Source organism: Natrix helvetica (assembly GCF_964273705.1).
Source record: "Natrix helvetica genome assembly, chromosome: 2".
NCBI lineage: Eukaryota > Metazoa > Chordata > Lepidosauria > Squamata > Natricidae > Natrix > Natrix helvetica.
The window spans coordinates 203682330-203695949 of record NC_138552.1 but is presented as its reverse complement, the minus strand read 5'-3'; the positions used below and the strand labels follow the sequence as shown (position 1 = coordinate 203695949).

The following is a 13620-nucleotide window of genomic DNA, read 5'->3' as shown; positions in this document are numbered from 1 at the left end:
AGTGAGTAGTGATACAACAGTTGTAACTTCGGGCCCAGGTTGTAAGTCCCTTCATTCAGCACCACTGTAATTCTGAACAATAGCTGAATGAACAGTTGTCAAACAAAATATACTACGTATATTCCAACATTCCACAAATACTCTGATATGAAAAATAGTTACTCAGGGGCAAGAGACCCAGATTCAATGCACTGTTCCTTCTGAACAGAATTGTACAATTTGTTTTTAAATAATTCTAGAACAATCACATTAAAACAAATCATGTCTGGAGGTGCATGAAATCTTAATTAATGGAGAATTATTTTGAGATACAGAAAGACAATGTATTTAAAATTTCAGCTCTTCAGCCATTCATTCATTCACTCACTAACTTACTCACTCACTTATATCCAATTCATGCAAGGTTTATGCCTCTTACCTTGTCTGCAGGTGTTAATCTTGCCCAGGGTTTATCAGCACGTCGATCATAATCTGGTGAATCTGTTACTTCCACATATTCATTAAATCGTAGGATTCTTCGTGCCTGAAGTTCAGCCACTGTTGGTCTCAAACTAAGCTGCAAAGAAGCAAATTTAATAAACTCTCTCCCAAAGAATCTGGAGGTTAGGGTTAACCTAATACAAACACCCTCGATAGACAGGGCAAAGAATTTTTTAAAAAAATTAAACACAAAGGTAAAATCATGTTGATGAAGGAAATTCACCGATAAAGCGTTAATAGCTTCCGCTTGATTTCAGGATAATCTTGCACTGTAAGAAATCCCTAGAATTTAGTCTTGTTTTTTCAGAAGTCAAATCAACGAACTCAGACAACCACACTTTCTTGAGCAAAGAATTCCATACACTGACTTCATTTTATACTTCATTGTCTTATTCCTCTGCATAATGTTGATCAACGTCATCACATACTTCTATTCTATTTGGCCTTCTGCAATGATGCTCCAGTTGGGACTCAGGATTTCCTTAGTCAATCTCCCCATTTTGTAGGAGGTCATCTGAGTTGGTATGTATAACTGTAACACCACAGCTAAATCTCTTTTTATGTCCCCCCATTGTCAGGTGGACATACTAATGTGCCCCCCTGCCTGTTTATATTTTCATCTTAATGTCATTTGTAATGTCACTTGTGAAATTAAGTGTTGTTGAATTTCCTAATTATTAATTTGATCTCTGAGCAAGATCTTTAACTCTGGAACTGCACTTTCTCCTTGAACTCATTCTCATTTATTTATTTCTTAGCGCTTATAGACCGCCCCCTCTCCCGAAAGGGACTCATTATTTAGGTAACAGCTATTCCAACATTTGAAAATAGTTCCGTCATCATTCCCTCTCCCCATTAAAATGCCCCACCCAACTCATTCAATCTTTCCTCAGAGAACAAAATTTCCAGGACCTTCTCCAGCATTTATCAGTTGGCAACGCAAAGGATGTCTACGTACGGAGAAAGACCTCATGCTGGCGAGAGAAAATAGCATCAATGTGGCCTGATACCAGATGAAGGTCATTTAGGTTTGATCCCATTTAGAGGTAGTCCTCAATTTACAACTACAACTGAGCCCAAAATTTATGTTGCTATGTGAAAAAATTGCTAAATGAATTTTGCCCCATTTTATGACTTTTCCTGCCAAATTTGTTAAGTGAATCGCTGCCATTGTTAAATTAGTGACACAGCTGTTAAGTGAATCTGGTTTCCCCATTTACTTTTTTTTGTCAGAAGGTCGCAAAAGGGGAACACATGACCCCAGGACACTGCAATCATCAGAGATGTGAGTCAGTTGTCAAGCGGCTGAATGAGAATCACGTGACCACAGGGATGCTGCAATGGTCATAAGTGTGAAAAATGGTCATAGGTCACTTTTTTCAGTGCCGTTGTAACTTGGTCACTAAAAAAAACTGTTGTAAATCGAGAATCACCTGTACTTTACATACTTTTTACACATGCTATATTTTTATTAGCCATTTTATACCCATTTTATTTGCTCAGCATTGAATGTTATACCTCTATACTTTGTAGGTGTTTCTGACACGAATAAAGAAAGAATGCAAAGGATGTTCTGTTGAACAAAACATTTAATTTACCTTTCGGCTGAGACTGCGCTTCAATTCTCTTTTAGCTTCTTGTTCTTCTTCTTCATTCTTTTCTATTTACAGATGAAAGAAGAAATATAGGCATAGTTATGGCATGATAAATAGGTGGCAGACTTGTTATAATAATGTAGGAAAATAATCCTCATTAATATTTTAAATTGATTCTAAGTTGCATTTTCTTTCATTTCTTAAGCCAGTCTTCTCATTTCTATGATCAGTCATAGGTTAAGGTTTCTATAGGATTTCTGCATTCTATAGAATTTTTATATTTCTGCATTAAGAAATAAGGAAGAGAGAGTAGGTAGCCTCCATTATTTTCTATTCCTAAGGTTCAAATAGAGGGCCTTCCAAGGGAGAAATAGGTGTGTTAAAGTGATTATTCTATTTAATGATGATGTGTTGGAGAAAAATTGGTTTGGTTTGGTTTGGTTTGGTTTATTTGGATTTATATGCCGCCCTTCTCCAAAAGGACTCAGGGCGGCGTACAACATTAAAAAACACACATCCCAAAAGTTTAAAAAGATTAAATCCATATCCAAAAAACCAAACCGAATTTTAAAAGAAACAATACATTTAAAATAAGTTTAAATTAAAATTAACAGGCCAGGCCGGCTTGCTGGAAAAGCCAACTTTTTAGGGCGCGTTGGAAGGACTGGAGGTCAGGGATTATGCGAAGCTCCGGGGGGAGCTCATTCCAAAAGAAAATTCATTTCTTTTTCTCCCTTCACTCTCATCCTTCTTCATTGGCATAAAGTTTTCTGCCTTTTCTGAAGCCATATGATATAAACATATATATATTGAGTAAGTTGGTAAGATCATGAGTGGTATCTCCCAAGTTTATCTCAATATAGAAAGGACCACTCATGCCTTATACAATTGAAGGCTAGGAGCTTCCAAGGACTGTACTGGTGAGAATATTTATATATTTGAGACCTAGAAAAAAAATGCTCGCCCTATTTAAAAAGCAAGTGGAATGAACAAAGAGAAGCAACAAAGTGAAGCAAACACGCTGAGATTGGTTAGCCTATGCCACCATACCTGTGGCTTGTCTTCAACTTATGATAACTCTTGACTGTGCAAGAACTTTTCTGTCCATCATTACTATAATGGTAGAAATGTAATCACAGCTTCTGTTTTTACTTGCACTATCTCTGTGCATTTATATAATTCCAGCAACCTGTACTGTTCAGAAAATGGTAATGCACAGGCTTAGTGAAGATGCCCAATCTTCCTCATTGATTGGATTTGGATTTATTGGATTTATATGCCACCCTTCTCCCAAGGACCCAGGGCGGCGTACAGCATTAAAAAACACATAGTACAAAAGTGAAAAGGAAATTAGAAACAGTCCAAAAAACAAATCCAATTTATATAACACTCACATTTTAAAAATTAAATAAAATTAACAGGCCAGGCCGGCTTGCTGGAAAAGCCAACTTTTTAGGGCACGTTGGAAGGACCGGAGGTCAGGGATTATGCGAAGCTCCGGGGGCAGCTCATTCCAGAGGGAAGGCGCTCCCACAGAGAAGGCTCTCCCCCTGGGGGTCACCAGGCTATTGGTGGCAGTAGGTGGTCTCGCAGGTACCCTGGGCCTAAGCCATGGAGCGCTTTAAAGGTCATAATTAGTACCTTGAATCGCACCCGGAAGACAACCGGTAACCAGTGCAGGCCGCCTAAAAGGGGTGTAACATGGGAGCACCTAGGTACCCCCATGATAACCCACGCGGCCGCATTCTGGACCAGCTGAAGCCTCCGGGTGCTCTTCAAGGGCAGCCCCATGTAGAGAGCGTTGCAGTAGTCCAGGCGAGAAAGGACGAGGGCATGAGTGACTGTGCACAGAGCATCCCGATCCAGGAAGGGGCGCAACTGACGTACCAGGCGAACCTGGTAAAAGGCCCCCCTGGTCACGGCCGTCAGATGTTCTTCTAAACTAAGCCGCGTATCCAGGAGGACTCCCAGATTGCCATTAGGATAGTAAATCTCTTGCTATTCATTTAGAAAGCTGCCACTAGAAGCAAGGTGGAAAATTTATGACATGTTTAGGTATTCTTAAACTGTGCCTGTGCATCTTAAGATTAATGAACTAAGAGCTAGGGTCTCTCACTACATGTTAGAATTGAGCAGAACAACTCTCAATGGTGACCCATCACTATATTTCTGTACATAATTCCTATCCACTTTTAAGCATTTGTTGTTTGGCTGTTTTGGAACTTTGATACTAATTTTGGGTGCATGAATTAAATGTTAGATCTCATCTGGTATATGGACGGTAGCAAATTATGCAGTAGTTGTGCCAAATACTCAGTTTCAGTAAATCAGTAGTTCTAGCCTATCAACATGACATGCTGATAATATAGAAATGAAGCATTTGGACCAGATTACATTGTTGCTAAAATAACTTATTCGCCCACTGTTGCCACACACCAACTCATTTTATATTGCCCACACTATCACATCATGAAAATGCTGAAAGCAGATTGATCGAAGATGTGGTTAATACAGATTGAGTTAGAAAAATATGCTTGCAATTTCAGAGCCACTCTTTTGGGAGAAGAGCAAATGCTGGCATTTTATCCCAATTGTCTGTCTGATCTATTTGGGAGGATCTCCATCAGCCTACATCTGCTTTTGACATTCAGGTTTGTGCCCAAATATAATCCAGGAAATTAAACCTGAACATTCTATCATATCCTGTGGGAATTTATATATCTGGGTAACAATGCATGTTTGCTAAGGAAACAAAAAACCTAAAATAAACAAAGCTCTACTCTACTGGAATGCCACAGAAATTATTCTATCCGATAGTTGTTCAAACACTGATAATCCTTAGTCTCATTTGATACAAAAAGCTACACTATGTCTAGAAAGCCAATTTTGGCAAGATAGCAAACTTACTGTCCTAAGACTTTGTACTTGCAGTTTGCTAAATAAACAATATCTATACACTGTAAAAGGTTAAACATATTTACATATTTAAAGTAGTTATAGTTAAACATATTTACTGTGTAATGCATGACCAGAATGCTCAGTTCCAACCACTGGGCATGACAGCATAAATTGATTCATAATTTAGCACTAGAAACTAAGATTTTTTACAACTCAAAATATAACATTATTGGCATTGCAGAATTAGTTTTGTTTGCATTGTTTTAAAGGCTTACGTTTCAGAATGTTTCTTTGTTCTAGTTCTTCAGAGGTGGGCCTTTGACTGAGCCTTCTGCAAAAAGGAAGACACAGATATTTTCTCCCAGTTACAACAGCTTCTTATGAAAATGCAAGTAGAATCACTGCCAAAACAATTTATCCAATATCAATTATCAAATACCATGACTTTACATATTACTTTTAATGCTGAACATGAGTAATTTAGATTTTCAAACTGATGCATATTACCATTTAGTGTAATTTACTGAACAAGATGCCTGTATAGAAATCACATAACTTAAGCATATAATTAATTTTGTAACTGCACTTGCCTATGGAAATATACGATGGTACGGTCTATAAAATGTGATTTGCATTTTTAGAAGTATCTACTTGAAATAAAAGAAATAATCAAAACCCCTATTCAGATGATGTTACAGGGGGGTGGGGAAGTACAGGTGAAATTTGAAAAATCAGAATATCATGCAAAAGTTCATTTATTTCAGTAATGCAACTTAAAAGGTGAAACTAATACATGTGATAGACTCATTACATGCAAAGCAAGTTAGTTCAAGCCGTGATTTGTCAAAATTGTGATGATTATGGCTTACAGCTCATGAAAACCCCAAATCCAAATCTCAGAAAATTAGAATATTACATGCAATCAATAAAACAAGGATTGTACATAGAACAATATTGGACCTCTGAAAAGTATAAGCATGCATATGTACTCAGTACTTGGTTTGGGCGCCTTTTGCATCAATTACTGCCTCAATGTGGCGTGGCATGGAAGCTATCAGCCTGTGGCACTGCTGAGGTGTTATGGAAGACCAGGATGCTTCAATAACGGCCTTCAGCTCTTCTGCATTGTTCAGTCTCATGTCTCTCATCTTTCTCTTGGCAATGCCCCATAGATTCTCTATGGGGTTCAGGTCAGGCAAGTTTGCTGGCCAATCAAGCACAGTAATCCCACAGTCATTGAACCAGGTTTTGGTGCTTTTGGCAGTATGGGCAGGTGCCAAGTCCTGCTGGAAAATGAAGTCAGCATCCCCATAAAGCTCATCTGTGGAAGGAAGCATAAGTGCTCCAAAATCTCCTGGTAGACGGCTGCGTTGACCCTGGACTTAATGAAGCACAGTGAACCAACACCAGCAGATGACATGGCTCCCCAAATCAACACAGACTGTGGAAACTTCACACTGGACTTCAAGCATCTTGCAGTGTGTGTCTCTCCATTCTTCCTCCATACTCTGGGTCTTTGGTTTCCAAATGAGATGCAAAAGTTGCTCTCATCAGAAAACAGGACTTTGGACCACTGAGCAACAGACCAGGTCTGTTTTTCTTTAGTCCAGGTAAGATGTTTCTGATGTTGTTTGTTGTTCAGGAGCGGCTTGACAAGAGGAATACGACATTTGAAGCCCATGTCCAGGATCCGTCTGTGTGTGGTGGCTCTTGATGCACTGACTCCAGCCTCAGTCCACTCCTTGTGAAAGTCCCCAACACTTTTGAATGGCCTTTTCTTGACAATCCTCTCCAGGCTGCGGTCATCCCTGCTGCTTGTGCACCTTTTTCTTCCACACTTTCCCCTTCCACATAGCTTTGTATTAATGTGCTTTGATACAGCACTTTGGGAACATCCAACTTCTTTTGCAATTACCTTTTGAGGCTTTCCCTCCTTATGGAGGGTGTCAATGATGGTTTTCTGCACAACTATCAGGTCAGCAGTCTTTCCCATGATTGTGATTCCTACTGGACCAGACTGAGAGACCATTTAAAGGCTCAGGAACCCTTTGCAGGTGTTATGGCTTAATTAGCTGATTAGAGTGGGACACTTTGAGCCTTGAATATTGCACCTTTTCACAATATTCTAATTTTCTGAGATTGTGGATTTGGGGTTTTCATGAGCTGTAAGCCATAATCATCACCATTATGACAAATCACGGCTTGAACTATCTTGCTTTGCATGTAATGAGTCTATCTCATATATTAGTTTCACCTTGTGTTACTGGAATAAATGAACTTTTGCACGATATTCTAATTTTTCGAGTTTCACCTGTATATTACACATCAGCCAAAAAAAAAAAATCTGTTCTTTTAAGACAAAATTATCTTGGATTCATGGCAAGTAGCATAACTGCTGTATCAAAAGAACCTGTGAATTGTCTAATTGAGCAAAACTTCCCTGCAATCATTTATTTATTTATTTTTGCAATGGGGAGTGGGGGCTTAGGTATTGGGTCTAGCTTGAATAGAACAAATATGAAGACCTGAGACTGAACTGCAGGATTATAAATTATCATAGGGGTTATATATTTATTTCATATCACCTATTCAAAAAGCTGAGAAACAGTTTTTCCTATGCCTGAAGTCTCTTTATTATTCTCCCTTTTTTCTCCCAGCCAATACCTCACTAGTTTTGTGCCGATCTGATGTCTGAGTTCTTGTCTCTCCTCTTCGGATGTTCTCGGTAAGATGTTTTTATCTTCCAGTTCTTTTTTGGATGGCCTGTTGCCAAGTTTGATTGCAAGAGTATCCCTACGATGTATTTTAGTTGCTAAAGAGCCTAGACAGAGAATGAATTTTTTAAAATTAATCAACGCTCACACTTGTCAAGATCCAGCCACAATTTGGACATTCAGTACATGATTTTTTTTAAAAAAAACCTCTTTCTAGGTTTTTGTTCCTTTTTGTGGGGCAATTTTAGTTCACATCATAATCACTTTTCCTTTATAATATGTTGATATCTTAGAACTCATCTGGCAACTAAGGTAAAATGAGAACATTCCATCTCCCCCTCCCCAAATTCTTAGGAAATAATTTGAGAGGAATATTCTAATTTGCAATCTGGAGGATAACAGATTGGAGAGGGTGTCCTTGAGTCAATGTTGACTCCTGGAGACCGCCTGGATAAAGCCCTGCAGTTTTCTTGGCAACATTTCAGAAGTGGTTTTGCTATCAGCTGCTTCCTAGTGCTGAGAGAGAGTGACCGGTCCAAGGTCACCCAGCTAGTTTTGTGCCTAAGACAGGAAAAGAACTCATGGCTTTCCAGTTTTTAGGCTGAATTTCTGCAGTTAGAAGCAGACGTGAACCTCGCTAGCTAGATCAGACTCTGGCCCACAGGGTTGGCCTGGAAATAGCAAAGGACTGGCCCGTGGTGCCTCTGGCAGCCAAAATGGGGTGTGTGGGAGGGCACATGCGCACCCCCCCCTGCACCCCATTTTGGCCGGCAGCATGCTGGAGACCATCCAGGCCGAAAGAGTCCCCTTTTATCCTGTTTTGTCTGGCAGCATGCTGCAGGAAGGCATCCAGGCTGCAAGCAAGGCCTCTCCCCGTGCTCCATTTTGGCCTGCAGCATGCTGCAGGGGGCACCCGTCCCTTCTCCCCTCCCTCCAGCCAGCACGCAGAGAACTACAATGCTGATCCGACCCTCAAAGAAATCCAGTTTTACACGCCCGAGCTAGATTATTAGGAGAAAGCGGCAGCTTTCTCTCTCAGCTCAACATAAATTCCTATTTCCTTTAATACATAAACATTAAAGTTTAAAATTAAGGTATTAGTATACATTTCCTTTTTATCTTTGCTCCCAAAGAAATAAGCTACTGTGATTAACGTGGCTAGGAGTGTAAGAATGTCCTTTGAATAAAGGAGTTCCTTACATTCCTAGCTACGTCAATCACAGCAACCAAAAGTGGTGGCTTTACTAGCCCTACATGGAGATGCGACTCATTAAATTAAAACCTTTTATGTGCACATCTAGAAGACGAAACTGCAGCATTTGTGGGATAATCACAGTGTGAACGAAACCAATTTTCAGCCTTTGACGCTAAGTGATTCCATCTTTGTGGATGGAGATTCCAAAGGAGGGAAGCGGAATATATACAAAACACATGTCAAATAATAAGGCTTGCAAATATGCATTGTGCCCCAAGAAATACATCCAATATATGAACTTGTGAGTTCACATATTTCCCTATTTGCTTATTAAGGACAATAGCAAGAACTTGGATCAAACTCTCCAATAGGGACATTCCAACCCTCGATCAAGTATGTAGCGTCTGTTGCCAATGCAGAAATGAGAAATCACTTTCCGATGAAGGCAGCAAGTCGATCGACAACCTCCATTTAGAAACTTCTCTAGATGTTTTGGTTCAGAAGTAAAAGAAATTACACAGCATGCATTATTTCTTTGTTTAAAACAGCAATGGTTGCTTATCCAGTCCTCTTACTTTCACTGCTTGCATCTTCATCATCATCTTCATCATCATCTGTATAAAGTATAGGCCCATCTGAATCAGAGTCACTGGTCTGATTATTTTTGCTGTGTCCAATTTCTGGATTTTCTTCAGAAGTTTCAGAAAGTTCATCTGTCAGAAGAGGACTAGTTTGTTCAGGGACTTCTTTTTCCTGATCTTCTTTGATAGCAGAACTACTAGAAAAACAAATACAGAAGACCAATCATACATGAAATACAACCACCCAGGAAAAATATGTAAGATAATAATTTATGATTCGTAAATAAGCAAAAAATCTAGCTATAAGACCTAAAACTATGCTCCCAACAAACTCAGCAAGTTTCAATTTTTCCCATATTCTGGCATATCAATATTTTTACTAGTTTTAGGAATTTTACTTTAAATCCAATGCTTAAAATTAAAAGCTTATTTTTTAAAAAAACAGTCTTCCATTTATGAACAGAAGGCAAATTTCTAACTCTCACAATGATATAGATGAATTAAGAAAATAAAAATAAGTTCATAAATCAGTCATATATAATGTTAAGCATACGTCTGACCAGCTTTAAGCTCATATAAAGCAACCTTCCTCCGTCTGGATATTTTCAGGTGGGCCATTTCATTTTTGATCTAGTCAGTATGGCCTTTGACCATACTTGCTAAGAATCTTGGGAGTTGTAGTATAATACATCTGGAGAATACTTGATTAGGAAAGGCTGATGAAAAATCATTCCTGAAATTTTAAAGTCATTTATAATCAGAAGTACTGCCAAAAGCAGATGGGCTACAGAAAAATTAATTCCAACTGCTGTCACTTTTTTTTAGTGCTATTGCAATTTTCATATTTTTACTTTTACTGTGGCCCCTTAGCAATAGCAGAAGTACTTAGACTTGTGTATCACTTCATGGTGCTTTACAGCACTCTCTAAGTGGTTTACAGAGTTAGCATATTGCCCCCTACAATCTGGGTTCTGATTTTACCAATCTCAGAAGGATGGAAGGCTGAATTAACTTTGATCCGATCAGGCTGTTCAATGTTGAATTGTTCAGTGGCTTACATAATTTTATAACCTTCCATCAATTCTTATAGACTACTAAAGTGCTCATTTGAAATATTCAGCAAGATATAGATATACATACTGTTAACTGTCTTTTAAAAAATGCACACTTTTCCCAATTTATGTTATCAGCCAACATAATCCCTTTTCTCTGTTTTACATCCAACTCACTACAATTTTCCTTCTTCATAATCTTTATCCACTCTCCCTTAGGTAAATATTTTTCCTCATATGGAACATCCTTGATGCTGGTCTTAGATGGACAATTATTGAGGTATAACATACACACAAGTTGCTTTTAATAGGCATAATAACCCTGCCACTGTAACAAAAATGGTACTTTCTAAACTGGTTCTGTAAATGACCAGGGAGGGGCTGAATTCATTTAAATTCTTCCTTTGATGCCTCACAAATGGGCTTGTTATTTATTTCCATTAGCTTTCTTTTCAACCTGCTGCCCTATTTTCAATAAATGGAATGCTAAGCTGGATTCCACTTAGTACCTGCCTTTTTAATAGTCGCTGAGACTGCCATTTCAGCACGGGTTTTGACAGCTATTCTGTCAAGATTTCCAAGCAAGCATCTCCAAAAGAGCTGTGCATTTGAAACTTAAGCTGTAGCTTTGAAAACAAATTTGACCTTTAAATGGAATCCAATCAGTCCAACCAAGCCATTTTGATTTTCTTTTCCTTGTCTGCTTAGAAGTATGAAAATAGAATTGAAAGTATTAATTGAATTATATTTATTCGTATCTTCCTGTTTTGATACATGTTCAAATTCAAAATCAAGGTATACAAAAGCCTACCTGAGTTGCTCCACCATCTTCCCAAATGCATGGGTATCCCAGAATTACAGAACTAGCTGAAAACATGTAGCCTTACCATTCTGCGTCTTCTCCTCCAATCTCCGGGCTATGGTCTAAGACAGCATTGCTTGAAGCGCGTTCAGTGTCTGCTTCAGTTTTTATATGAAGATCGTTTAAATGTGTGCCAGGAACAGATGGGCCTGCTTCAATACTAACTGGCACATGTTCTGTGCCTGAGAAGCCAGCGGGCTCACAGCCTGGAGACAAAGTTGGGATGGATGGAGGAAGAGGAGCTGGAACAGCAGGAGGAGGGGGAGGAACAGTCACAGTGCTGTTCTGGGTTGTGTCTCCAGCTTCAGGGATAATATGGAGAGATTCTTCTGATTTAAAGAGTTCCACTTTGGTCTTTGAATTCTCTACTGTCGTGCTGGAGGCAGAAGTGATGTCCCCATCAGATGGTGTTCGGGTCACCACCTGTTTCCCATGTTTCTTCTTATCCCTGGGAGTCCCTGTGCTGCTTTTGCTTGTTGTTGGTTCTTTAGAAGGTTTAGAGCGAGATGATGTGGAAGAAGGAGATGATGATTTGGAAACATGTCCTTTCTTTAAATTAGAGGAAATAGCTGAAACGAGAGGGCATACCTTTTTGTCATAACAGAAGGTTTGCATTAACCTACCTTGTATTGCTAGGAAGGCTTTCATCCTTAATACAGTGGTACCTTGGTACTCATTGTTAATTGGTTCTGGGAGGGGCTACGAGTACCAAAAACGATGAGTATCCAACAAATTTTTCCCCACAAGGAATAATGTAGTGAATCACAAGGCAGCCAACAATGACTAGTTCTAGCTTACCTGTTGAGTACCAAACAAACGATGAGTACTGAGACAAATTTTTTCACATAAAAATGTGTTGAGTACCATATTTGATGAGTTTCAAAGCAGCTAAGTACCAAGGTATCACTGTAATGGAAAGTCTGAAGGTAAATAAATGGTACTTACAACACTTATGTAGAAGTATATAAATGATTACATATTAGCATAAGTAAGTAATGTAATAGCAATGCTCTTCCCCTCTACTTACTCTGGAATATGATTTTTTTTCTGGCCATTGTCTTCTGGACTAAAGCATGAATGATGAGCTTTAGGCACTGCTGGGCCACCAGGACCAATCAGGATTCTTAATTACTTAACATTACAATATGTTTTAAATTATAAACATGAAGAAACTAATCACAATTAATATAGCAGGGTGTCAAACTCAACGCCCAGGGGCTGGATCTGGCCCGCAGGGTGCTTAGATCTGGCCCGCGGGATCACCCTGGAAATAGCGAAGGACTGGCCTGTGGTGCCTCTGCCAGTGAAAACGGAGCCCGGGAGGGACGCAGGCAGGCCTCCCCAGCTTTGTTTTTACTGGCAGAGAATTGCAGGAGGCCGTTGCAGCTGCAAACAGAACTCGGGAGCCTGTTTCTGCTGGCAAAACGTTCTGGCCACCACAGGCACTCCCGATACGAGTGACGTCGAGCTGGCCACACCCATCCTGGCCCCCCAAGGTCAACACAACCCTGATGAGGGCCTCAATGAAATCAAGTTTGACAACCCTGTAATATAGGAAGGACACATTCTCCCAACAAACATTTTTTGGGGGAAGGGTTGGGAAGCTTTGGTCTACATGTGCATAGTTATGACCTGGTGACATTATGATTCAAGGTACATTTTAAAATTTAAAGAGCCTATTGATTTGGGTTGTTGCTTGAATACAGTAAAAGGACCAAGTATTTTTTTAAAAAAAAAATAGCCTGCAACAGCTCTATGTGCAAGCAAAAGACATCAGTAAAGAACAACATGGTTGCTTTTGCTGAGCTTGCATTTGGCAGGCCGGCTGGAAAAATAAAGCATGCCAAATCTGTTGTTTGTTCTTGCTAAATAAGTGGAATGTCAATGACTACAGAACAATTGGCAAAGTGAGCTTTTTTTAAAAAAAAAATCTGAACAATAAAGTAATCTATAAGGCAATATGTGCTAATTCAAAGGAATGTGAAAGAGGTATGTTTCTGCCCTTCAATCTAATACAGTACAAAGATCTCTATTTGTTTTCTTGGTTGATGGACTGGAGATAATTTTTTGATTACAGATTCTAATTTAAACTTATTTTTCGGATGTGAAAGCAGAGCTGTGTACCCACCGTTTCCTAAAGGATTTTAATGTTTTCAAAATCATCTCATTTTCTGCCATTAGGGTACATCCCATTTATGAGTCTGGAATGAAAAACAAGGCAGCAGCAAAGGGTCTCAATTCTC

At 39.2% G+C, this 13620-nt stretch overlaps 1 protein-coding gene across 7 annotated transcripts in view; it reads right to left on the bottom strand.

The window, feature by feature from the left end:
* The window catches only part of PHACTR2 (phosphatase and actin regulator 2), a 121499-nt gene that overhangs the window by 4607 nt on the left and 103272 nt on the right, over window positions 1–13620 (bottom strand). For 5 of the 7 annotated variants that reach the window (XM_081942695.1, XM_081942697.1, XM_081942701.1 and 2 more), the window contains 6 exons: window positions 11403–11946; window positions 9458–9660; window positions 7638–7794; window positions 5249–5304; window positions 2079–2140; window positions 419–556 (listed from right to left, as the gene is read on the bottom strand). In XM_081942695.1, the coding sequence (XP_081798821.1) occupies window positions 419–556; window positions 2079–2140; window positions 5249–5304; window positions 7638–7794; window positions 9458–9660; window positions 11403–11946 (1160 nt within the window). The remainder of the gene's footprint in view (window positions 1–418; window positions 557–2078; window positions 2141–5248; window positions 5305–7637; window positions 7795–9457; window positions 9661–11402; window positions 11947–13620) is intronic. The other 2 variants (XM_081942696.1, XM_081942699.1) reach the window with 1 other exon arrangement.